The 27,428-nt window shown below is 36.6% G+C and overlaps 1 protein-coding gene across 7 annotated transcripts in view; it reads left to right on the plus strand.

Annotated features, from left to right (window-relative positions):
• The window catches only part of TBC1D12 (TBC1 domain family member 12), a 117,823-nt gene that overhangs the window by 50,255 nt on the left and 40,140 nt on the right, over window positions 1-27,428 (plus strand). For 3 of the 7 annotated variants that reach the window (XM_060405030.1, XM_027960563.2, XM_042238636.1), the window contains 2 exons: window positions 15,678-15,801; window positions 17,379-17,438. Coding sequence is in view for 5 of the 7 variants with exons in the window: in XM_027960563.2 (XP_027816364.1) it covers window positions 15,678-15,801; window positions 17,379-17,438 (184 nt within the window). In the remaining 2 variants the exon portion in view is untranslated. Of the gene's footprint in view, window positions 1-11,033; window positions 11,174-14,351; window positions 14,584-15,677; window positions 15,802-17,378; window positions 17,439-19,171; window positions 19,209-22,318; window positions 22,371-27,428 lie in introns of those variants that run through there. The other 4 variants (XM_060405029.1, XM_060405028.1, XM_027960564.2 and 1 more) reach the window with 4 other exon arrangements.

Genomic DNA, 27,428 nt, shown 5'->3' on the forward strand with positions numbered 1-27,428 from the left:
CTGTTTTTTCTCTGAATGTCTTAGGTACTAAACTAGGCTTAACGCAACAATTTCTAACCTTGATACATGATGTAATTAGTATGTAGCACAAAAACAAGGATATTTTTATAATTATTTTCCCCTCAGTTGTATTCAATTGTGTTTTCTCCCTGCAAAGTGAAAGCTGCTCAGCTGTGTTGGACTCCTTACGACCCCATGGGCTATACAGTCCATGGAATTCTCCAGGCCAGAATACTGGAGTGGGTAGCCTATCCCTTTTCCCGGGGATCTTCCCAACCAAGGAATCTAAATGGGGTCTCCTGCATTGCAGGAGGATTGTTTACCAACTGAGCTCTCAGGGAAGTAAAAGAATAAAATTATTTCCGTCAGTAAGATATTGCCTGAAACTTATTTACTAAAAGAAATAACACATACCATAAGATGACTTGCTGACATGAAAACAAGAGAAAGAAGAAAATAATTTATGTGTTTGTATTGCTTAAATGAGTATCAGGAAGCATTTTGGCAATGTGTAGGATGAAAGCGAATAGGCATAGTTGGAAGCTCTTATGTTGTGATTGTTCTATGGAGGATGTGAACAAGATGAGTGTGATTAGAAAAAAGAGGAATTGTGTGAGAGACCTGGCTCTATTTATGCGACCTTGGGAAGTGGCTCGTGAATCTTTCTTGGGGGTAGTAGGGTGACACATTGAATGCTTGGAACATTTGATGAAAGCTATAGATAGCTGCCCAAGAAAAATGTTTATGAATACATCATTCACTTTAAATTGTACGTACAGTTTGAGGAGGCTCATAGACCTCCTCTAGTCTGTTCATGTAGGTGCACTGATTCTTGATCAAGAACCTTTGACCTGGTTTCTGGCTGAGGTCCCTAACAGCTCTGAAATACGTTAAAAAAAAAATTACAACCTTTACTTTCAGCATTGAAATTCTGTTTTTGTTTCTTTACAAAGAACAAATGATACTTAATTCTGTACTTTTCTGATAATCCTGAAATGTGACAATATTTAGATTAGTTAAACAGTGTGTATTAAGTAAAATTCTCTATTATTTTTTGATTTTTAGGATTTGTAATAATGACCAAGACAAGATCCAGGAACGGGCTGAAAAAGAAAATTCTTGGAATTCAAAAAAGCCTAAGTTATTTTGCAAAAAAACCCCACAAAACACAAAAAACCTTTTTTTTTGCATCTAGTCAGCTGAAAGTCTTTTTTCAAGTGAAAAATGATTGAGGTTTGGAAAGAATGTAAGTAATCTTCATGCCAGATCTTTAATCCAAAATACTCAAGGGTAGCCAAAGAACTGTGTTTTAAAGAGACAGTACTTATACGTCTTTAAATTAATTATGTAGTCAACTGTAGCATTCCATGTTCACTAGATAATGTTTTCTTTTTGGCCTTCTATTATACTTTAGGGAAACTTAAGTACAAAGTCCAGGAAGTTGCTGTGTGTTCAGAAGTCCAACTTCTGCTGAGACAGAATTTGAAGATCAGGTCATGATTTTCAGTTTTTTAAGCTGATTTTTCTCTCTTGATTAAAGTTGAATTTTTTCCTGTTTTGAAAAGTATTCTAGCCCCTTTTTAATGTACAACTACATTTAAATGGTGATTAGAATTTATTTAATGAATCTAAAAAGTTTTTAAAAGTCATAGTAGGCAAAAACAGTGTTGTTTTACTAGAGCTGATGATATTTTTGGTGGTAAGAAGGTTCAGGATTATGTAGTCACAGTTTTCCTATAACTGTCGGATTCCATAGTCTGAGAAAATATGGAATTTATATGGTTTTTGCTCAGATATATAAGTGGGTTTGCCAATTCTTAAAGACCCAAGTACTGGAGATTCTACTTTAGAAATCATAAGCAGAGAACTTACATGGTATGAACAAGTTGTGGCCCTTTTTGGTTAGCTATATCCTTTAATAAGGAGTAGTAGGCAAATGATCTCTTTCGTATCATCTTTAACTCTTTTAGTGTGGTAAAAGAAGTGAAGAAATCTTAGAAAAGTGAAACAGATATGTGAAGCAGGTATTAACAAATAAGAGCCATTTATCAACCTTTATTATAAAAAACACTTAAAAGAAAAAACTTGGCCTTTTAAAATTTTCTTCCTCCTCTTATCCCCACATCTGTTATTTTGTTGTTGTTGGTGGTGGGTCTCTTTTCTTTTTCTTTACATTTTCAGCGATATAGAAACATTGATCTGGTATTTCTAAAGTTGGTGCTGTTTCTTAACTGTTTCTACAGATTTTCTTAGTTTCTTTTTGTTATGAAGAGTGGATGTAAGTAGTGCAGAGAATAGAAGATGGTGTGTTTGTATCTCTGGTGTGTAGGTTGTTGTGTATGTGAACATAGTGTTGATGGGAGTGGAGAGTGATTTTAATGGAAAGATGAATTACTACTGCCATTCCTTGTTCGCTATATACATTGACAAAATGTGTCGTAGAATGAAAAGCAAACACAAAAAAGCCCAAACTAGGAAACATCATTTTAATGTTTCCAGTGTATCTGAAGCAATAAGATAGCCAACCTGTAAAGACAGCTGATAAACAGCTGTCAGCCCATCTGGGTTTGTTACTAGAAGAGAGAAAGACATGGACACAGACAAATAGGACCTCACAACATCAGCTTTAATACTCATAATATCTGGGTTGAAAGATACACCTTTGTACCTCCTAACTCTAAATGTATTCAGCTAGCCAAAGATGGAAAAGCTCTATATGGTCAGCAAAAGCAAGACCAGAAGCTGACTGTGGCTCAGATCATGAATTCCTTATTGCAAAATTCAGAATTATATTGAAGAAAGTAGGGAAAACTACTAGACCATTCAGGTATGACCTAAATCAAATCCCTTATGATTATACAGTAGAAGTGAGAAATAGATTTAAGGGTCTAGATCTGATAGATAGAGTGCCTGATGAACTATGGACAGAGGTTCGTGACATTGTACAGGAGACAGGGATCAAGACCATCCCCACGGAAAAGAAATGCAAAAAGCAAAATGGCTGTCTGAGGAGGCCTTACAAATAGCTGTGAAAAGAAGGGAAGCGAAAAGCAAAGGAGAAAAGGAAAGATAAAAGCATCTGAATGCAGAGTTCCAAAGAATAGCAAGGAAAGATAAGAAAGCCTTCCTCAGCAATCAATGCAAAGAAATAGAGGAAAACAACAGAATGGGAAAGACTAGAGATCTCTTCAAGAAAATTAGAGATACCAAGGGAACATTTCATGCGAAGATGGGCTTGATAAAGGACAGAAATGGTATGGACCTAACAGAAGCAGAAGATATTAAGAAGAGGTGGCAAGAATACACAGAAGAACTGTAGAAAAAGGATCTTCAAGACCAAGATAATCACGATGGTGTGATCACTCATCTAGAGCCAGACATCCTGGAATGTGAAGTTAGGTGGGCCTTAGAAAGCATCACTATGAACAAAGCTAGTGGAGGTTATAGAATTCCACTTGAGCTATTTCAAATCCTGAAAGATGGTGCTGTAAAAGTGCTGCAGTCAATATGCCAGCAAATTTGGAAAACTCAGCAGTGGCCACAGGACTGGAAAAGGACAGTTTTCATTCCAATCCCAAAGAAAGGCAATGCCAAAGAATGCTCAAACTACCGCACAATTGCACTCATCTCACATGCTAGTAAAGTAATGCTCAAAATTCTCCAAGCCAGGCTTCAGCAATATGTGAACCGTGAACTTCCAGATGTTCAAGCTGGTTTAGGAAAGGCAGAGGAACCAGAGATCAAATTGCCAACATCCGCTGGATCATGGAAAAAGCAAGAGAGTTCCAGAAAAACATCTATTTCTGCTTTATTGACTATGCCAAAGCCTTTGACTGTATGGATCACAATAAACTGTGGAAAATCCTGAAAGAGATGGGAATACCAGGCCACCTGACCTGCCTTTTGAGAAACCTATATGCAGGTCAGGAAGCAACAGTTAGAACTGGACATGAAACAACAGACTGGTTCCAAATAGGAAAAGGAGTATGTCAAGGTTGTATATTGTCACCCTGCTTATTTAACTTATATGCAGAGTACATCATGAGAAACGCTGGGCTGGAAGAAGCACAAGCTGGAATCAAGATTGCCGGGAGAAATATCATTAACCTCAGATATGCAGATGCCACCACCCTTATGGCAGAAAGTGAAGAGGAACTAAAGAGACTTGATGAAAGTGAAAGAGGTGAGTGAAAAAGTTGGCTTAAAGCTCAACATTCAGAAAACTAAGATCATGGCATCTGGTCCCATCACTTCATGGCAAATAGAAGGGGAAACAGTGGAAACAGTGGCAGACTTTATTTTTTTGGGCTCCAAAATCACTGCAGATGGTGATTGCAGCCATGAAATTAAAAGACGCTTACTCCTTGGAAGGAAAGTTATGACCAACCTAGATAGCATATTCAAAAGCAGAGACATTACTTTGCCAACAAAGGTCCGTCTAGTCAAGGCTATGGTTTTTCCTGTGGTCATGTATGGATTGTGAGAGTTGGACTGTGAAGAAAGCTGAGCGCCAAAGAATTGATGCTTTTGAACTGTGTTGTTGGAGAAGACTCTTGAGAGTCCTTTGGACTGCAAGGAGATCCAACCAGTCCATTCTAAAGGAGATCAGTCCTGGGTGTTCATTGGAGGGACTGACGCTAAAGCTGAAACTCCAATACTTTGGCCACCTCATGCGAAGAGTTGACTCATTGGAAAAGACCCTGATGCTGGGAGGGATTGAGGGCAGGAGGAGAAGGGGTGACAGAGGATGAGATGGCTGGATGGCATCACCGACTCGATGGACATGAGTTTGGGTGAACTCCGGGAGTTGATGATGGACAGGGAGGCCTGGCGTGCTGCGATTCATGGGGTTGCAGAGTCGGATACAACTGAACGACTGAACTGAACTGAGTCGGTTCAGTGACTGAAAGGCTAGCACAGCAGGCCTTTCCTGTAGAGATGAGGGTAGAGGGGTGCAGAGAAAATAGCCTGCATATTAGAAAAGTAGAGCAAACAGTATCTTCTCTGCTGTTTCGTAACAGCAAATTTACTGTCTGTCAGCAAAATTTTATCTCCTCAGTTGGAGATGTATTAAGGGAGAAAAGAGATTCAAGGAATGTCCCTCTGCCCTGCCACTCTCCTGAAACATGAAGCAGTCAAAATGAATGACTTCTGTTTGCCAACACCGATGTGTAAGTAGCATTCATACAGTCAGGCTTTACCTCCAATTCAGAATGAATGAATTGTCCCTTTTTAAGTATGGGTGCTTGAACACATTTAGCAGTTTTGTTCTGCTAAGAAACCTTTAGTATTGCTTTAAAGTTAAGAACTTTGATTGTCTTGGGAGATGGGAAAAAGGTGAGGGGAAAAGACAGACAAAGACAGTTTGTCTTTGGTTTGAAAAGCTAGTGAGGAGGAACTTATGCCCATATGTTTATGTGCACTGGGACCTCCACTTTCTCGGTCTCCTGATGGTGGATTGGGGCAGGTGGGGGGCAAAGGAATGGGTATGAGAAGAACAGAGTATGGGACATTTTTTAGTCTATTTTTGTAACTTTTCATTGTGTTTTCCCCTTAAGATTTGATAAACTGGTATTTTTCTTCCTAGGCTAGCAAGTAGAAGCCCATTTAGTCTGTAATGTCATTTTAATATCATTCTATATATTTGTAACAATATTTTAAAATTATTTTTCATTGAAGATGTATGCCATTTAGCTATGTTAATAGTTTTTTCATGGCAAGGGATAACCTGAAAACCCAATCCAAAACTTGTTAGTGGCATAAGAAATTATTGTGAAACATTATCTGATGTCTTTTCTTTGCAGTTGGATACCTGTGGACTCATATTTATTTTATGACAATCTCAGAGTAACTAAATTTTACAGGATATGTAAATATAAGATATTTGACTTTGGTTTGTTTTTATGATTTAATGAGAATTTAAACTTCATTCTGGTCTTATTATAATATTGTACTATAATACATATTATAAGCAGACTTTTTATTGTCAGAGTTATCTATTTGTTGTTTGCTTTTTTTACCCTTTGTGTACCTGCCAGTAATAGGAAGATTCTTCCGAAATTGCATCCATTGAAGACCAACTGTTGTTTGGTTTAAAAAATTAGTATTCCTTGACTTTAATTTTGGAAGTTCAAAATATTCTTGTAAATTAATTTTTCACATAAACATATAATATATATACATGCATAACATTTTTTAATGATTCAGAATAATTTCTAACAATATTTATTCAAAACTTTGTGTATATTTGGCATTTTGTCTGTGATTTGTAAAGGGTTCCGTTCGGTAACTTACAGAGATCTAATGTACAGTGTTGATATATATTTCACATGAGAATGTGTTTGGTTGTAATTACAGTATCTAATTGTAGGTAAAGGTTATAGAGACAACCACTCCCAAAAACTCCTTGTAAAACTCTGCGCATGAGTTTTCTGATCTGTCATTATCACTGTTCTCTGGTGTAATTGCATCTTACCATGCAATGTGGCCTTTTCATTCTTTTGCTCTGTCTGTATTCTCAGCCAGGTGACATTCTTTGACGCTATGCTTTACTGAGTTTGAAAAAATAATGGTTCTGTTCTTTTACTTTATGGTGCTTTAATTAATTATATATGTAACCCTGCAATTCTAGAGAATGAAAAGCTATTTTTTTCACTTTACAGGTACTACCTTGTTCGTGCATTGTTGTGAGGAGAAAAGCAATTTATAGATTTTTAGATCTGAAACTGTTAAAGTTGTAGTTGAAGATTTCGTTCTTGTCAGTGATTGGAGTTGGTGGCATCAATAGCTGTGAAAAACAAACAAAACTGCTTTTCATTGTAGATTCCACCCTCCCCGCACCTGCCCCACCCCCCGCCCTGCCTCCCTCCTCCCCCATCCCCATGCCTGCAAGAGCTAATTGTTAGTGTGAAGGCTTCTGACTAAATAACTACCTCAGTGTGATGAAGACACATTTATATATGGATGTAAATTGACTCTAAGAGGAATGCTTACAGTCCGAAATGTTTATCAACTTTGGCCCCAAGAAGTATGTCTAAGCTTGTGACAAAAGTGGACGCCTAAAGCTACAGGCAAAGGTGAACTTTATAGCTCCTTAGTGATAGATAAAGAATTTGAAATCTTTTAATTGGTTTAATTAGTGCTCTCTAGTTACAAGGGAGTTCCAGTTGGTACATTAGGTTTATATAGCTTAATAAAAACTAGGGTTTTTTTGACACATACAAAAAAAATACATATGTAACAGATATGTGAATTATGCCTGGTATACATTGGTAAACCCTTTGTCCAATCTCAGCAACAGAACATTACCAACACTACTGTTGAAAATATACTACCTTGTGAGTGTCTTTTTATCCTGCTCACCCCTAAGAGGTAGCAACTATCCTGAATTTCCTTGATGTTTTAAGGAATTATTTTTGCCCCATTTTAAAATTATTTTTATCATTTTTGAGCTTTATAAAAATGATACACTGTGTGAACTCTGCATCTTGCCCCACCCCTTGTCTTTCTTTTTTAAACTCAACATTGTTTTTAAGATTCATCCATGTTGATCAATGTATCTTTGGCTCATTCTCATGGTGGAATAATATTCCGTTTACTAATTAGCATAACTTAACTTTTCTGTTCTTCTGTCAGTGGATCTTTGAATTGTTAAAAGATTTTTGCTCTCTTGAACGTGTTGCCTTGAATGCTCTTTATATGTCTTCTAGTGCACATGTCCATAGCATTCTCTGGAGTATGTAGCTAGAAGTACAATGCCTTCTGCTTCTATACTACACTAACGGAGGTGTAGTGTATGTAACTGGAACAAATGTGATTGCACCAACATAAATTCCTCACAGTGTTCCTTTCCCTCTACATTTGATACCATCATATTTCTTAGTTTTTGCCAGTCCAATATAAAATATTATTCTAGTTTTAGATTCCAGAAAAGCAAAAATTTAATAATATGTATACATGGGAGGGGCTTCCCTGGTGGCTCAGAGGGTAAAGCGTCTGAAAGACCTAGGAAAACTGAGTAACTCCGGGCCTCTTCACTTTTTTAGAAGAATTTGAGAAAGATTGGTATTCTTCTTTAAATATTTGTTAGATTTTTCACCAGTGAAGTCATCTCTTGTTCAGCTCTTCTTTGTTAGGTTTTTGACTATTGAGTCAATTGCCTCAACAGATTTTCTGTTTCTTGAGCCCGTTTTGGTAGTGTGTGTATTTCTAGGAATTTTTCCATTTCATTTAAGTTAGTTGATTTGTTTGTGAACCATTGTTCATAGTATTCATCTATACCCCTTATTGGTAGTAATATCCCCCTTTCATTTCTGCTTTTTGTAATTTTAATCTTCTCCTTTTTCTTAGTCTAGCTAGGAAATTGTCAACTTTGTTGATCTTTCCACAGAACTTGCTTAAAATTTTTTTCTATTGTTTTTCAATTCTCTTTTTCATTTTATCCACTCTAATCTTTATTATTTCCTTCCTTCTGCCAGCTTTGGGTTTCGTTTGCTCTTTTTTTTCTAGTTTTTTTTTTTTTTCAGGTGTGCAGTTATATTATTGATATGAGGTATGGTTCTTTTTAAATATAGGTGTTTACAACTATAAACTTTCCTCTTAGCATTGCCTTTGCTGTATACCATAAGTTTTGATATGCTGTGTATCTGTTTCAGTTCATCTTAGGTGTTTTCTAATTTATAATTTCTTGACTAATTTATTCACTTATTGGTTATTTAAGACTGTGTTGTTTAGTTTCCCTATATTTGTGAATTATCCACTTTTCTTCCTGTTGTTTTATCTATATATCTATTTCCTTGACACACTTGTTTATATATTTATTTGGTGGGCGCTGGGTCTCACTGCGGCACACAGGGTCTCTGTTGTGCCGTGTGGGATCTCTCACTGGGGCGCACAGGCTCTAGCTGTGGCACAGTGGCTCCGGGACACGAGGGCTCGGGTGTGTGGTGCTCAGGATCAGCTGCTCCATGGCATGCGGGATCTTAGTTTCCCAACCGGGGACTGAACCTGTGTCCCCTGCGTTGCAAGATGGATTCTTAACCACTGTAACAGTAGAGAAGTTCCTCTTGCTGTTACTGATTTATAATTTCATTTTATTCTGGTTGGAAAAGATACTTTGTATGTTTCTAATCTTTAAAAATTTATTAAAGCATTTATGCATTAACATATTGTTCATTCTGGAAAATATTTCATGTACCCTTAAGAATGTGTATCTTACTGTTGTTGAGTGGGATGCTCCATATATGCCTGTTAGGTCTAACTTCAGTTCAGTTCAGTCGCTCAGTCGTGTCCGACTCTTTGCAACCCCATGAATCACAGCACGCCAGGCCTCCCTGTCCATCACCAACTCCCGGAGTTCACTCAGACTCACTTCCATCGAGTCAGTGGTGCCATCCAGCCATCTCATCCTCTGTCGTCCTCTTCACCTCTTGCCCCCAATCGCTCCCAGCATCAGTCTTTTCCAATGAGTCAACTCTTCGCATGAGGTGGCCAAAATACTGGAGTTTCAGCTTCAGCATCATTCCCTCTAAAGAAATCCCAGGGCTGATCTTCAGAATGGACTGGTTGGATCTCCTTGCAGTCCAAAGGACTCTCAAGAGTCTTCTCCAAAACCACAGTTCAAAAGCATCAATTCTTTGGCGCTCAGCCTTCTTCAGAGTCCAACTCTCACATCCGTACATGACCACTGGAAAAACCATAGCTTTGACTAGACGGACCTTTGTTGGCAAAGTAATGTCTCTGCTTTTCAATATGCTGTCTAGGTTGGTCATAACTTCTCTTGCAAGGAGTAAGCGTCTTTTAATGTCATGGCTGCAGTCACCATCTGCAGTAATTTTGGAGCCCCCAAAAATAAAGTCTGACACTTTCCACTGTTTCCTCTTCTATTTGCCATGAAGTGATGGGACCAGATGCCATGATCTTAGTTTTCTGAATGTTGAGCTTTAAGCCAACTTTTTCACTCGCCTCTTTTACTTTCATCAAGAGGCTTTTTAGTTCCTCTTCACTTTCTGTCATAAAGGTGGTGTCATCTGCATATCTGAGGTTATTGACATTTCTCCTGGCAATCTTGATTCCAGCTGTGCTTCGTCCAGCCCAGCGTTTCTCATGATGTACTCTGCATAGAAGTTAAATAAGCAGGGTGACAATATACAGCCTTGACATACTCCTTTTCCTATTTGGAACCAGTCTGTTGTTCCATGTCTAGTTCTAACTGTTGCTTCCTGACCTGCATATAGGTTTCTCAAGAGGCAGATCTAACTTACTTAATGTTTAAGTCTTCGATTTCCTTTTTGACCTGATTTTTTTTTTTATTAAAACTGTGGTACTGAAGTCTCCAGTTATTGTTCACTTCAGTTCATTTCAGTTCAGTCGCTCAGTCGTGTCCTACTCTTTGCGACCCCATGAATCGCAGCATGCCAGGCCTCCCTGTCCATCACCAACTCCTGCAGTTCACTCAGACTCACGTCCATCAAGTCAGTGATGCCATCCAGCCATCTCATCCTCTGTCGTCCCCTTCTCCTCCTGCCCCCAGTCCCTCCCAGCATCAGAGTCTTTTCCAATGAGTCAACTCTTCGCATGAGGTGGCCAAAGTACTGGAGTTTCAGTTTCAGCATCATTCCTTCCAAAGAAATCCCAGGGGTGATCTCCTTTAGAATGGACTGGTTGGATCTCCTTGCAGTCCAAGGGACTCTCAAGAGTCTTCTCCAACACCACAGTTCAGACGCATCAATTCTTTGGCGCTCAGCTTTCTTCACAGTCCAACTCTCACATCCATACATGACCACTGGAAAAACCATAGCCTTGACTAGACAGACCTTTGTTGGGAAAGTAATGTCTCTGCTTTTCAATATGCTGTCTAGGTTGGTCATAACTTTTCTTCCAAGGAGTAAGCGTCTTTTAATGTCATGGTTGCAGTCACCATCTGCAGTGATTTTGGATCCAGTTATTGTAGAACTGCCTATTCCTTCAGTATTGTCAATTTTTCTTCACGTATTTTTCTTCTGTTGTTAGGTGTGTGTATGTTTATAATTGGGCTGCCCTGGTGACTCAGTGGTAAAAGAATCCACCTGCTAATGCAAGAGATGCGGGTTTGATTCCTGTGAAGATCCCCTAGAGAAGGAAATGGCAATCCACTCAATTCTTGCCTGGGAAATCTCATGGACAGAGGAGCCTGGTGGGTTACAGTCTGTGGGGTCGCCAAAGGGTTGGGCACAACTTAGCTACTTAACAACAACAAAAATGTTTATAGTAGTTATATCTTCTTGCTGGATTAAACGTTTTTCCACAACACATGATGTTCTCTTCTGCTTCTTGTAACCTTTTTGACTTAACATCTATTTTATGTGACAATAATATAATCACTGCCATTCTCTTTGATTACTATTTGCTTTCAATAAAATTTTCCATCTTTTTACTTTTAACCTCTTTGTATCTTTTTATCTAAAGTGAATATTTTATAGACAGCATGTGCCTGCTGTTTAGTCACTTCAGTTGTGTCTGACTCTCTGTGACTGAATGAACTGTAGCCTACCAGGCTTCTCTGTCCATGGAATACTCAAAAAAAAAAAAAAAAAAAGAATACTGGAGTGGGTTGCCATGCCTTCCTCCTGCGGATCTTCCCAACCCAGGGATCAAACCCTCATCTCTTCTATCTCCTGCATTGGCAGGCAGGTTCTTCACCACTGTGCCACCCAGGTAGACAACATACATAGTGTTTTTAAACCAGTCTGCCAGTCACTCTCCTTTTAATAAAAGAGTTTAATCAACTTCCCTGGAGAAGGAAATGGCAACACACTCCAGTATTCTTGCCTGGAGAATCCCATGGATGGAGGAGCTTGGTGGGCTACAGTCCACTGATTGCAAAGAGTTGGACATGACTGAGCGACTTCACTTTCACTTGATCAACTTATATTTAAATTCATTGTTGATGAGTAAGGATTTCTGTCATTTAGCTGTTTATTTTCTGTATGTCGTGTATATTTTTTTGTTCCTCAGTTCCTCCTTACCACTTTTTGTATTTAGTTGAATTTTTAGTGTACCATTTTGATTCTCTTACGTATATTTTAAAGTTATTTTCTAGTGGTAACTTTGGGGATTACAATTGACATCATAAACTTAAAGCAACCTGGTTTGAATTATACCAAATTAATTTCATTAGCATATAAACCAGTTCCATTAGTGCACTAATACTGTGCTAACTGTATACATCCCTGTACCTCCTCATTCATATTGTTACTGCCAGAGATTACATGTTTGTATGTTGTATGCCCAGTGACATAAATTTGTAAGTATTATTTTATGCACTTACCTTTTAAATCACATAGGAAAAATGTGGAGTTATAAATAGAAGAGTACAATAATACTGACTTTGACATTTACCTGTGTAAATAATTTTACCAGAGTTTTCTCATGGTTTTGAGCTACTTTTCACTTCATTCTGAAAAATTCTTGACACTTCTTGTAGGGCATATCTGTTAGGAATGAGCATACTTAACTTGTTTGTCTAGAAATATCTTCATTTATCCTTTATTGTTGGATAGATTTTTGCTGCATATAGAATTCTCAGCTGACAGTTTTTGTTTTTTCCCCCCCAGAACTTTAAATGACGTCAGCCTGACACTTTTGGCCCACAAGATGTCATATGAGAAATCAGGTGTTGATCTTATTGAAGATAGATTGTTTGTGATAGTTGCTTCTCTCTTGATGCTTGCAAAATTCTCTCTTTGTCTTTTGACAGTTTGACTATAATGTATCTTCGTGTATATCTCCTTGAATTCATTTTGCTTGGAGTTTGTTGAGCTTCTTGGATGTGTAGGTTTGTGTCTTCCATCATATTTGAAAAATTTTTAGCCATTCTTCAAAAATTGTTTCTGCCACCCCCCCTTTTTTTCCTCTTCTGCTTCTGGAACTCTTATAGCACATATGCTATTATACACCATAGTGTTGTACAAATTTAGGAGGCTCTGCTCATTTTTATTCATTCTTTTTTCTTTGTGCTCTTGAGACTGAATAAGTTCAGTTGTCTTATCATCATGTTACATGCTGATATTTCCTTCTGCTTGCTGTAACCTGATGTTGAACTATTTTAATGAATTTTTAATTTTATTCTACTTTTCAGTTTCAGAATTTGTTTGGTTCCTATATATAATTGTCTCTAATGATATTCTCACTTTGTTCCCTGCTTGATTTCCTTTAATTCTTTGTTCATAGTTTTGGTTAGCTCATTGGTTATATTTATGACAGTTAATGTAACATGTTTGACTAGTAATCTCATTGTATCAACTTCCTTAGGAATGGTTTTTGCCAAATTCTTTCTCCTGCGATTGGTCTATACTTTGCTGTGTCTTTATATGTATTATAATTCTTTTCTTGTTGAGACCTGGACACTCTGAGTATTATTATGTTGTAACTGTGTAAATCTGTTTTCTCAGTTCTCAATGACTGCAGATTTTTGTTCATTGAAGACTAGAGCCATCTGTGTTATTTCCAAACTGTTTTTGCAAAGTGTGTAATCCTTTTTGTGTGTGGTCACAAGTTTCTGTTCTGTTATTTCCTGCAGTTAGCTGGTGGCCTGACTAAGATTTCCTTAAATATCTGCGTCAAAAAAAGTACCCTTTTTTAATGTTCTGATAGATACCACCAATGGAAGCTGCTGCTGCTGCCTGTTCTAGAAACTATTCCTCCTGGAGCCAGCAGGCTGCTATCTCCACAGCTATAGGAGGGAGGGGCTCAGGAACAGTTGATGGTAGTTGGTTCAGCCATGCTCTTCACTTAGGGAAGATCAGCAGCCTCTCCTTTCATGCACTCCCTTGCTGGTTATAAATTTCTGAAAAGGTTCTGTAGTTCTGAAATGATTGATTCCAATTGCTCTTTCTGGCTCAAGTTTTACTTTGGTGGAGGGACTGACTTTCAGATCCTTCTACTTCTTCATTTTGCATCAGTGATATCTTTTGAAGTGCAAGTGTTTCAATTTAAGCTTGGTTCATCAGTTTTTCTTTCATAGATCATGCTTTTGATGTCTCATGCAAGAATTCTTTGTATAAACCTTGGTGTCAAAGGTCCTTCCCCTGTGTTTAACATGTTGGATGGGAAACCTTGGTTGGAAGGTGTATAGGCAGGCCACATGGAGGCTTGTGGGGGAAGCATAGCTTGGTGAGAACTTTCTGGGGAGTACGAGTGAGCTGTGTGGGGCTTACAGAGAGAATTAGTGCATCAGTGCTGGCAGGAAGCCTTTGGGGTGCCAGTTTACATGTTAAGAGGACTACAGGAAAGCCATCTGCCAGTTGAGTTGCTGAGGCTGCAAGTTTGCTGACGGACTTGGGCACATGACTGAGCAGAATTCTACTGGATATCCTCACACCAAACCACTGACCCACCCTGCTTCAGCTGGAAACCACAGGAGACCAAAGCCCCTTTCTCCTGCAGTGTCCCTTCAGTGCTCTCTACTGAGAAAGTTTATTTTAAAAGGAGAAATGTTCATTTTAAAAGGAGAAATGCTCAAAGGAATTCCATGTTGTCACAGAGCATATACTGCAGGGTTCATAATGGAGCTACGAGGCAATAAATTGATGAGCAGCACACAAGGTATAAAATAGTATTTAAATTAATAAGGCCATCCTTTGAGGCATGAAACTTTATTGTAAATATACCAGTCCTTCATGTAATCCTTATTGAAAACTTAGATATTTTATGAAATAGAAAACTGAGTAACTATATATGGTCTCAGATGAAACTTCTAGAGTATCCTAAGTAGAAATTAGCGTAAATTGTCATCAAAAGTTATCAATTCACTTCCACTGCACACCCAGGAAAATGAGGGTATTTCTCTTGTATTGATTAACCCATATTTTATAGGAGTCCATTGATATCTTTCTAAACTTGAAAAATAGCCTTAACATTATGCATTAAAAATTTATCCCATTCTTATCACAATAATGTACTTTTAAGTATTTTTAATAATGTACTTTTAATGTATTTTGAGTATAGATAGACCAAGTTATTTGAGATTTCAAATACTTTGTGACTGTTTGTCTATAAACATTTTAAATTTTCTTAGTGAATATTTATATCACAGCTTATATAAAGTGTTTATATTCAGTTGGATTCACTGTACCTTTCTGATTAGTCTGTGGTACCCTGGCATGCCATATTGATGTATACATATTTTGAATATCATTCCTGCTTACATGTACAATATATACTTAATTTGGTTGGTAAGGGCATGGTGATTATAGGTAAAATCCTTGTTCCTTATGCAGATTTTTGTTTAGACTGTCAATGAGAAATAACTTTCTTACTAGGTTATATGTTGGCCCTTTTACAGTGAGCTTTTCTTGTGCCTAGGAAAAACAGTTTGAATATACATACATTATGGGAATAGGCTCAATAGATACTCATTTATTTCAAGCACTAACAAGTTGTTACAGAGAATAATTCAGTAGTATTTTCCCACAAAAATTGTATGGCTGAATCCTTTACCTATTTTATGCAAGTTCTCTGTAACTGTTTTGTTCTCAGATTTTTGGCTTTTCCTGTCGAGTATAATACATACATAGTCAATTCTAGTACACTTTGTAGCTAGTTCACAGCAAATATTTACATTTTTTTTACATCTGCCATTTTTCAAGTAGTTCCCTGGTTACCAGAAGCACAATTCATGTAACTTTTCTGTATTTCAGAAACCTTTTCCCAAAAAGGACAAAAGAACTCAAATCAGTTGTACATAGTGCTCCTGGCTGGAAATTATTTGGTAAAGTCCCTCCCAGAGAGAATCTTCAGAAAACTTCCAAAATCATTCAGCAGGTAAGTACTAATATAGCCATGTGGTTTGTCTTGCTTTCCAAATATTCTCTTCTAGATTATCAACCATATTCTACTTTCATTCATTTTTTTTAACATACAAAATTTTGTGACTATAGATATTTGTAGTAAATTTAAGTTTTTTTTAAAGCATGACATATATTTTCAATTATATTTCATGGTTGTAAAAATTATTTATAGTAGCAGAACACTGATTTTCTTTCCTAGTTATTCCTTGGATAGTGTCTTCTTTTTTCTTTCTTTTTAAAAATTTTCTCAGTAAACCATTCTCACCACATACTGTGACTTCTAATTGAACATGGTAGCATTTGCAATGGCACAGATTTTATATATGATGGGTAGTTGTGAATGATGAAGCAATATAAAGTGAAAACTGAGTAGATTTTGAGGTTGAAAATTTCCTTGGTCATTTTCTGGTTTTCTACCAAGGACTTTGTGAGATGGGTGGGTATATATTCTGTTTCTAGTAATTTAGGAGCCAGTTCTTCTGTTACCTCTCTTAATACCGATGTTCTTGAGTTCTTAAGAATTTCATGTCTTACTTGACTTCTTATGTGCTTCTCAGTAATAGGAGATCAGTGAGACTGGACAACAGTGAGACTCTTTTATCAGTTTGTGGCATTTTTAAGTTCAGAGAAGTTACTCCTCAGAAGGAGATAAAATGATAAATTTCTTATTTATGTCCTTCCAATTGTAGTTTATCAAATTTAGCACATCCAGCATTTATAAAAATAATCACCATGAAAACAATAATCGTCATCTAAATTGGAAAAATATTTTCCTTTAAGGATTTAATAGTGTTCTTTTCATTGCTGAAAAGAAAAACTGGTTTCTCAAGTAAATAACATAATTTTTATATCTTTAATAGCATTTGTTATAGTTAATTTCATTTTCAAGTAATTAAAATATTGACTAGTTTATATGCTGCTCAGACTTAACACTAAAGTGCCATGATTCCAAGGCTGTGTGCCGAGGTCACCCCATGTGCTACAGCAGCTAATGCTGATGGGAACCATGGCAAACTCAGTAATACTCTTCCACCATTTGTTGGATACGGTGCTGCCTGATAGCTTGAGGTAGTACACAGTTTTAACATAAAATGGAAATATATTACTTTCTGTGACATTGTGTCTTTGTGAATCTGGTTTCTCTGAGTTTGCTGTGGTAAAAATCAGATACTGTGCAAAAATCAGTGTGGAACAGGAAATGAAGGTGATGGTATCCAGTCTTATTTCAAGATTTGTGAAACTGTACGCTGCACAAAAGGCACACATGCCCCAATTAGTGATTAATTGTGGTTATTTAAGAATGCAATAAAGCTTTCTTTTAATTTATGTGTATTTTTTTCAAATGGCTACTAAGTACTGGGACATAACTACTCATTAAACAGAATAATTGGGTATTTCTGTTGGTTTAAGGGGTGCCAATAATAATTACTGAGGCACTAAGTTTGCTGTTAATCCAGTAAAGTTTGGGAATCTTTGCTTTCTGGACATCTTAAATTTTAACTCTTTTTTTTTTTTTTTTTGTAAAGTCTAAAAGTAACCTCTCTTGTCTAGAGTTTTTCAGAAGACCAAGTTCGCCCTCTAGAGGCAAAAACAGTGGTCTTGCTATTGAAGGTTTGTATTCTTGACTTTATGGTAGTTTACCTGAAATATGCATGTGCGTATAGTATTTTAATATCTTTATGTAAACTAACATTCTGTGATATTTTCTTACTGTAGGTCTCTAATTACTAGTGGATAATTATCTGTTTACTGATGTGCTATTGCCTTTAATCTGCTGTTTTCATTTTGGAGTGCCAAGGCCTCACGTTTTCTTTCCTTTTTATACATATGTTGTTTGAAAATTTGATGAGTGGTCAGGAAAAGAACAAGTCTTATTTTTATATGGGAAGAAAGAGTGGAATTGAAATGCATCTTCTACAGTCCCTTTCTGGCCGTTTATTGATTACACAGTTACATATTGATTATTGGTTACATGTTGATTTCTCCCAGCTGCTGCTTTTAATTTTTGAGTGTTCTGGTGTGTGTAGGGACTGGTGTGTATTTTGGTGCCTTGTTCATGCTTCTGTTTGTTTTCTGGGAGCCGTGATGGACAGCAAAGTCATTGTTCCTCTGACTGTTTTCCACCCTCTAAAATGTGTCTGTTTCACCATGTGATGAAATATGTTTCTGCTTTCTCTTTTACTACGGTTTGTGTCCTATACCCCATCCCCCATTTGTCTCATTTTGTTATTCTCTTTCCTGCAATTGTCATTTTAAAAGTGGGCATGATTTTCTTTTATTAGTAATGATAAAGCTACAACTTTCTGTTCCCACTTGAAAACAGTTTGTTTTACAGTCCTAATATCTAAACTCTATAAAACATTATCAGCATAAAACTACATTTGAGATCTTTGACTATGTTCACATGTAAAATGTGTTTTGTGTTTAGAATCAGAATTTAAAATAATGTAAGAGTAAAACCATGAAGAGTGTTCAGACACATCTGTCATGTTTTAGGATAAGGTTTTAAGCTGTTACGGCTATAGAAAATGACGGTAGCTAGTATTCCACTGTAAAACTGCCTGAAAAAGTGAGGCAGTGCTAGAAGTACTAAGGAAAAAATAGATTCCTCTGATCTTTCTTAAGATGCATCACTTGCTTCAAGAAGGGCAAAACTGTAAAATTTGTTAGAATATTAGAGTGGTAGTAGTATTTTATAGGATAATTATTTCATTAAGCAGATATCCAGAAAGGAGTTGCCGTATTCTTAAGGATGAGTATATGTTTGGGGACTAGAATTTTTTTCTAATGGAAAGACACTTATAAGATTATAAACTTAACTAAACTACTTTTAATTACAACCTTTTTAGCTATTAATTGTTAATTGCACAAATAGCACATGATTATATTCTCTATAAAATATAAAACATTATAGGAAGGTATATCTCATTTTACTTTTCCCTTCACAGTTTTAAGCCTTTTAAAATGCAATTTTTGTGTAGAAAACATAGTTATTTTCATGTGTATATATTTTTATATTATATTTTTTTTTCCCTAAGAACAAAATGTTACGGTATATAAAACTTTTTGCCTTCTTTTAAGTGTTTTGTATCTATAGTTTTTCAGAGATACATGAAGTTCAAAAGTGAAGGATACTTGTAGGTTAAATATTTTTTTAAGTTATTAAAGGTTTGATCAATTTTAGGACTTTCCACGTTAATAATAAAGAAGTATAAAAATCATTTTAGGATTATAGCAAAATCAGACTGACTCAAGTTTGGCATTTAACTTGACAGTCAGTCCCCAAATCATACGAATATTCGTAATATTATTTTATGAGGATTATCACATGTGTTCTCTTGCAGGTGTGAAATTCCTGCTTGTGGCCATCTGAACCAGTTGGTGAGCCATGTTAAAAATCGCATCTATTAATTATAAATAGTATTTCAGTTATATTGTAGTTCAATTGACCTAAGTTTTTGGTTTTTCTAAATTAATAGGCTGAAGTTGGAATACAGCTACAGAGTTTGTCTTATGACCCCCAAACTGCAAGTGAGAATTATTTCAAATGCGCCATGTTATGTGTAATTGTAACATGATTGCAGACTAGATCGAATATAGTCTATGTCAAACTCAGTCTTTCAGTAGAAAGTAACTTTTTGCTTGGCACTATTTTTGTATTGGCGTCTTTTTCATTATGAATAGGTGAGATTATAGTACTTAGATGATGCTTCATGTTTTTCATCACTCATGTCTTTTTCTGAGTGGTGTTTTAGTTGAGTGTTTGAATCACTTTCAAACACTATCTTTTGACAGGCAAGGAAAAAAGTTTTAAGACTCCGTTTCTTAATCTGAGCATTTCAAATTGTCTAAAATAGAATAGGTCATGGACTTACCTAGCAGTCCAGTGGTTAAGACGCCTCACTTCCATTGCAAGGAGCTCATGTTTGTCCCCTGGTCGGGGAACTAAGATCCCACATGCCGTGCAGCGGGACCAAAAAATAGAAGAAAAAATAAAGGAGAATAGGTCACTCTCCTCAATTAAGCCTTTGACTTTAGGAACAGTAAATAGCATTGTGGAAAGGACTAGAATATACATACTTTGTGAGCACTAATTATGTTACACTTTGTAAGGGTAGAGCATAGTTTTCTGGTTACTAACATTATTGGTTTATGTAGTTAGGATACTTGAAAAGTTTGTTGATTTTAGTTATGCTTAAATATATATACCTTCAGTATAAAATTTGAGTGAGCACTGCAATAAATGAACTGCTTCATTGTTGCTAAATTGTGAAGGGTCTGAACTATGTTCAGAATTTGTTTTTGCTAAGTCCCTAAAAGTGTTACACACTTGCATGTTCCTTCATCTTTATTTACCTACTGTATTGTCGCCTTGAAAAGGAAGTGAATAATTACCTTTCTAGCCACACACATGTTCCTTATTTATAGTTAATGATAAATTGCTGTGTCTTTCCTATGTATCAATAAGTTCTGATTTCATAAATGTTGATTTCTATGGCCTGAAGATTGAGAGAGGACTTTGTACCAGCTCTGGGCCTGTGCTCCTGGGAGAGGGGAGAAGTATGAACCTTAAGAAAGAAGGTTAAATTAGTTAAAGAAATGAAAAGAATAATAATAATAAGTTCTCATAAATTGAACAGAGCAGAATTTGGGGGATTTTTTTTTTTAATTGTTAAAGACAGAGACTTGGAAAAGAGTTGCAATTTGAAAATACTCTTACTTGTTATTTGATTCCAAACATATAATTCAAGCATCAAAGTAGAAGTTATATTCCTTCTGTCATGATGTCAGACTTATAATTATGTTAGGCTTCAGATTACACTAAACAAACAAAATTGTGTTAATAGCTTATGTTAATAACAAATGAAATTTGTTAAGACACTGCTGTATGCCAGAGGATTATGAAATGCTTTGCCCTAGGTTTCAGTTAAACTTGAATTATGGGATGCATTTTATTTCTTCTAATTCACAGATCCTAGAATCAACCACTAACGGTATCCTAATTGGCTATCCCCTCTACTACAAGCATGATGATTTCCCTGGCTTTTGGATCAAATTGTATAAAATTGTCTTTATCTTGGGTAGACATGTTCTTAAGGTGATAGAGATGTCCACATGGGCAGTTTCTTCCATTTCTGAAACATTATTCTGGCTGTCTATAAATGGCTGCCATAAGATAGAATCATGAGGGTTTACTTACTGACACAGATTTAACACTAACCCCTTTAGGAGTAGTGTTCTCACTGTATGCTGAAACTCAAAAGTCAAGTCAGTGTATATGCATCAAGCTTATTTTGGCTTTCCCATTGTCTAAAAATGAGAAGCTCCTATTTTATTCTTCCTTTTCCCCAGACCTCATATTTTACTTTAAGAAGGTGGTCAAAGACTCCTGCCACCCTCCCTTTGAACCCTAGACTTATCTTTTCTCATATCCCTCTCCTAGTACATTCTTTTTCTGGTGAGTCCTTAAGATATAGAGCCTAAGACATCAAAATGTTGTAGGATACCATTCTGTGACCAGCTTATTGTGTGACTTCATATTAGCAAGCTCTAAACCTTTTCTCTGGTAGAATTTGAAGGACAAAATTCTTTAATTGATCCTAGATTCTTCTCTAAGTTTGTCCGGCTTTCATTTTAAAGAGTGTATAATTTATTCAACAGACATTGACTGTACGATGAAATAGGCATGGTTTAGGTTCTTGAGAAATAGATTATTAATATGAATCCTAGGTTTTCTGTTATTCTAGTATAACTGTGGGAAGGAGGGGAAAGATTCATATATGGTTCTCATATAGTATAGTGAGTGCTGTAGTTGTGAACAAAGTATGGGAATAGAGATGAAAGAGTGATTAATTCTACTCAGGATTACATGCAGTTTGTGTTCTGAACTATACTCGTAGGAGTTCACTAGGTAGACAAGATGGGGAAAGCCATTCCAGATAGAGAAAACTGAATGAGCAAGCAGGAATGCACTCAGTATTAGGTCAGAAAGAATCTGCCTTCGGTGCAGGAGACCCAGGTTCAATCCCTGGGTGGGGAAGATCCCCTGGAGAAGGAAATGGCAACCCACTCCAGTACTCTTGCCTGGAAAATCCTATGAAAAGAGAAGCCTGGTGTGCTACAGTCCATGTGGTTGCAAAGAGTTGGACAACACTGAGCGACTGAGCAGGGAAGAGGTGAAGGTCATTAGCCACAGGTTAGAAAGTTGGTCTTAACCAAAATACTTTCAGTGCTGAGACATCAAATTCATATGTTAGAAAAATTCTGGAGGCTTTATAGAAACTAGAAAAGAGTGAGATTGCAAAGGACTTTGAGATTTGTTGTAGTAGTCTATGATTCTTGTTCTCAAACACAGTGGATTACCTAGGGAATGAGTTAAAAATACAGTTTCCTCAACCCCATACTTTGAGTTCTTAATGTCAATTTTGTGTTTTTCAATTCTTATGTTTCTAGTTGTTTCTTTTTCAAATCTGCTATATCACTTTTTGCAGTTTACAGTTCCCTGCTGAAATTTCAAGCTTGGCCTTTATCTCCTTAAACATAGTAAGTATAGTTTTTCATAGCCTGTGTCTGATAATTTCAATGTCTGGAAATTCTATAGGTCTGTTTATATTGAATAATGATTCTGCTAGTTTTTGTTAGTCGATGCTATTTTATTTCTGTGTGTGCTTTGTTACCTTTGCTTGGGTGCTGGATGTAATATTTGAAATATATGTAGAAAGCAATTTGAAGTACATCTTGTTTGCTTCCAAGTTTTAGCAATAGTGAATAAAGTTGCTATAAACATCTATGTGTTAAGTATTTTTGTGGGTGTAAGTTTTCATTTCTTTTGGGTAAATACCAAGGAGCCTGGTTGCTGAATCATATGGTATTTTAGTTTTATAAGAAACAGCCAAACTGTCTTCCAAAGTAACTGTACCATTTTGCATTCCTACCAAGCAGTGAATGAGCATTTCTTTTGTTCCACATCCTCACCAGTATTTGGTGGTTATCATTTTTCTGAATTTTGACCATTCTAATAGGTATGTAGTAGTATCTGATTGTTATTTTAATTCACAATTGACATATGAATAAAACATATTACTTATCATCTGCATATCTTATTTAGTGAGGTGTCTTTTCTGATCGTTTTTGATTGGATTGTTCATTTTCTTATAATAATAAAAACAGAACTCAGTAGAATTTTAAGAGTTCTTTATGTATTTCGTATAGCAGTCCTTCATCAGATGTATCTTTTACAAGTATTTCCTCCCAGTTTATGTTTTCTCATTCTCTTGACAGTGTCTTTCACAGAGCAGTGGTTTTTAATTTTTATCAAGTCCTGCTTCTCAATTTTTGTTCATGGATTATGCCTTTGGTGTTATATCTAAATAAAGTCATCACCATACCAAAAGTGATTACTCCTGTCTTATCTTCTGGTAGTTTTATAGTTTTTTGTTTTATATTTAGGTCTATAATCCGTTTTGAGTTAGTATCTGTGAAGAGTGTAATTTCTGTGTCTAAATCCTTTTTTCTTGCATGTGGATGTCCACTTGTTCCACACCATTTGTTGAAAAGACTACCTTTGCTTCGTTTTATTGCTGCTTTGTCAAAGGTTGGTTGACTGTGTGTATGTGGGATTGTTTTCAACTGTTCTGATCCACTGTCTAGTCCTTTGTCAGTGCTGCATTGTATTGATTACTGTAGTTTCATATTCAGTCCTGAAGTCAGGTAATGTTTGTCCTCCAACTTTCTTCTTCTTCGATACTGAGTTTGGTAGTCTGGGTCTTTTGCCTCTACATATAAACATTTTTTTTTTAACTGTTCTTTCAGATTTTGTATATAGATGGCATCTGCAAGCAAAAGCAGTTTTATTGTTTTCTTTTCCAATCAGTATACCTTGTATTTCCTTGTCTTGTTGCATTAGCTAAGACTTTTCACAATGTTGACAAAAAGTAGTGGGAGGGGACATCCCTTGCTTTGTTCTTAGTGGGAAAACTTCAAGTTTCTCACCATTAGATATAGTATTAGCTTTGGGTTGTTTTGTAAATGTTCTTTATCAGGAAAGGAATGACACTTTTATTCCTATTTTAATGAGAATTTTTGTTATGAATGAGTTGACTTTTCCTACTTGATCTTGGCATATAATCCTTTTTATACATTATTTGATTTGATTTGCTAATATTTCATTGAGGATGTTTGCATCTGTGTTTCTGAGATGTATTGATGAGGGTTTTCTTTTAATGTCTTTGCCTGTTTTAATATTAGGGTAATGCTGGCCTCATTGATTAAATTAGTAAGTATTCTCTTTGCTTCTATATTTTGGAAGAGATCATAGGAAATTGGTATAATTTGTTCCTTAAATGTTTCTTAAAATCTGCCCATGAACTCATCTGAGCCAGGAGCTGTCTCTTTTGGAAAGTGATTGTCAATGCAGTTCTCTTTGTCCTTCTTTCCCTCCTTCACCCCCTCCCTTTCTCCCTTACTTTTCTTTTCATTTTTCACAGCTTTTTTGAGGATATAATTGTTGATTGAATTTTTAAAATAGATAGCAGGACTGTTCAGGTCATCTCTTTCTCCTGTGAGTTTTAACAGATTATGTCTTTAAGGAATTTATCCATTTCATCTAAGTTATCAAATTTTGGGGCATATGATTGTTCATAATATTTCTTTCAGTTCAGTTCAGTTGCTCCGTCGTGTCCGACTCTCTGTGACCCTATGGATTGCAGCACGCCAGGCCTCCCTGTCCATCACCAACTCCCGGAGTTCACTCAAACTCACGTCCATTGAGTCGGTGATGCCATCCAGCGATCTCATCCTCTGTCGTCCCCTTCTTCTGCTCCCAATCCCTCCCAGCATCAGAGTCTTTTCCAGTGAGTCAGCTCTTCGCATGAGGTGGCCAAAGTACTGGAGTTTCAGCTTTAGCATCATTCCTTCCAAAGGACACCCAGGACTGATCTCCTTTAGAGTGGACTGGTTGGATCTCCTTGCAGTCCAAGGGACTCTCAAGAGTCTTCTCCAACACCACAGTTCAAAAGCATCAATTCTTCGGCGCTCAGCTTTCTTTAACATACATCAAATCTGTAGTGATCCTCCTCTTTCATTTATGATATTTGTAGTTTGTATCTGCTCTCTCTCTCCCTCTCTCCCTTCCTTCCTGCCTTTATCCTAGAGCTTGCAATATGCATTTACAACTAATATAAACCCATTTAAAAATAATGTTTACTACTTCACAGTGCTGCAAGTACTTCATAACATCAAAATATTCCTAACTGCTTCCTTCCATCCTTTGTATGTTTGCTGTCATTCATTTCATTTACACATGAGCATGCTCACATACACATACACACAACCATATGTAACTGAATATATCATTATTATTTTGAACAAGCTGTTATCTGTTGGACCAGTTAAGGCTAGTAAAAATAGAATTTTTATTTTACTTTCATGTATTTCTTTCTGTTTCTTTTGTGTAGATAAAAATTTCTGAGGTGTCCCTTTCCCTCTCTCTGAAGAGCTTCTCTCAACATTTCTTGCAAGGCAGATATCTGTTAGCAACAAATTCTCTCAACTTTTGTTAGCTTGGGAGAGTCTTTTTCTTCCTTTTTTTTGAAGGCTAATTTCATAGGGTGCAGAACGTGTCTGTAAATTGTTATCTTTGCTTTTGTGTAGCGAGGTTTTTTCACCTCTGGCTTCTTTCAAGATTTATTAAAATCTTTGATTTTCCGCAATTGGCCGTCTACTCCAGTGTTCTTGCCTGGGAAATCCAATGGACAGAGGAGTCCCTGGGCTCACATAGAGTCAGACGCGACTGAGCAATTGTCACACTAACACACTTTCTGCAAGTTAAGTATGATTTGCCTAGGGGTAGTTATTTGGGCATCTATACCACTTTGGGTTCTGAGCTTTCTGATCTGTAGTTTGCTGTTGACATTAATTTATAGAAATTCCTGATTATCGTTCCTTCAAATGTTGCTTCTGTTCCATTTTCTCTCTCTTCTTTTGGTAATCCCATTGCACGTATATTACATCTTTTGTAGTTGTCCCACAGTACTTGGATATTCTGTTCTCCGTTTCTCGGTCTTTGTTCTCTTTTTCAGTTTCGGAGGTTTCCAATGAGGGATCCTCTAGTTCAAGGTTTCTTTCCCCAGCTGTTTGCCTCTACTCAATCAGAGGCGTTCTCTGTTTCTCTTTTAGTTAGTTTTTTTTTTTTTTTAATTTCTAGCATTTCTTTTTCATTCTTTCTTAGAATTTCCATTTCTCTGCTTCCATTATTCACCAATTCTTACATGTTGTCTACTTTTCCCATTAAAGCTCTTAGTACACTAATAGTATTTAAAAATTCCTTGTTTATAAGTCCAACATTGTTACCATATTGACTGTGGTTCTGATGTGTTCAATCTCCTTGAACTGTTTTTTGCTTTTTAGTATGTCTTATAATTTTTTGTTGAAGAGTGGATGTGATGGGCTGAGTAAAAGGAACTTTAGTAAATGGACCCGAGTGATATAGTGGTTAGGTGTGGGAGGAGGGAAAGTGTTGCATCCTCCCGTGGTTAGTTCTCAGTCTTCTGGTGGTCCTGTGCCTTCAGGCTGTGCGCTTCGCCAGTGCACAGGCGCTTCTCAGTCCCTCTACCCTCTTAGGTGGGAGAGGTGGGCTGGAGTTGGACATGTTCCTTTCCCCAGATAGGTTAGGCTCTGATAAGACCGCAATAAGTTTAGGCTCTGGTGAAACAGTTTTTCCTGAGAGCAAGCTTTGTTAAGAACAGATTGCTCTAATGTATTTAAAAATAGCTCCTTTCCCCCTCCTACTGCCACAAGCACAAGGGCCTTTTTCTTTGACGTTCACTGTGAGGACCTGATAGAGTTCCTGGAGGTAAAACTTGCTGAAGTGTGTGGGGCTGGGGTCTCTCGGAGTCTTAGCTTTCAGACATGTGCACATTGAGCCTCTAGCAATTTGTCAGTTACAGTTCAGGTTTTCCTACCCTGGCATTGGTTCCCACAGAGGTTTCTTCAGGAGTTTCTACCCTGGTAAATTGTGATCCTCGACATCTATCTACCTATTTCTCTAATTCTGTGGCAGCAGTTTGCCCTGTGACCTCATTTCTCTGAGGAATTTAAGAAGAGTTGTTGATTTTTTTTATTTGTTCAGCTTTTTACTTACTAGAATAGGTAGGCAACTTTTAAGCTTCTACATGCTGGAGCAGAAAAACAAAGTTGAAATACTAATATTTTGTTAAGAATTTTTGCTTCTATTTTAATTTGAGATATTGGTCTGTAATTTTCTTTTACTATTTTTGTCTGATTTTGGTATTGGGGTAATGCTGGAATCATTGAATGAAAGGAGAGCTGTTTCTTCCCTCTCTCTATTCTAAAAGAATTTGTGTAGAATTAATATTTTTTCTTCCTTAAATGTTTGGTGGAACTTGGCAGTGAGAGTATCTAAGGCAAGGTTTCTCAACTTTAGCACTATTTTAGGCCTTGTCATTTTTGTTCTTGGGGACCCTTCCTGTGCAGTGAAGAATTCACTAATTAGCAGCGTCTTTGGCTTCTGCCCAGGAGATGCCAGTAGCATCCCCTCACAGTTGTGGCAACTAAAAATGTCTCTTAATGTTGTCAAACATA

The sequence above is a fragment of the Ovis aries genome, chromosome 22, assembly GCF_016772045.2.
Source record: "Ovis aries strain OAR_USU_Benz2616 breed Rambouillet chromosome 22, ARS-UI_Ramb_v3.0, whole genome shotgun sequence".
NCBI lineage: Eukaryota > Metazoa > Chordata > Mammalia > Artiodactyla > Bovidae > Ovis > Ovis aries.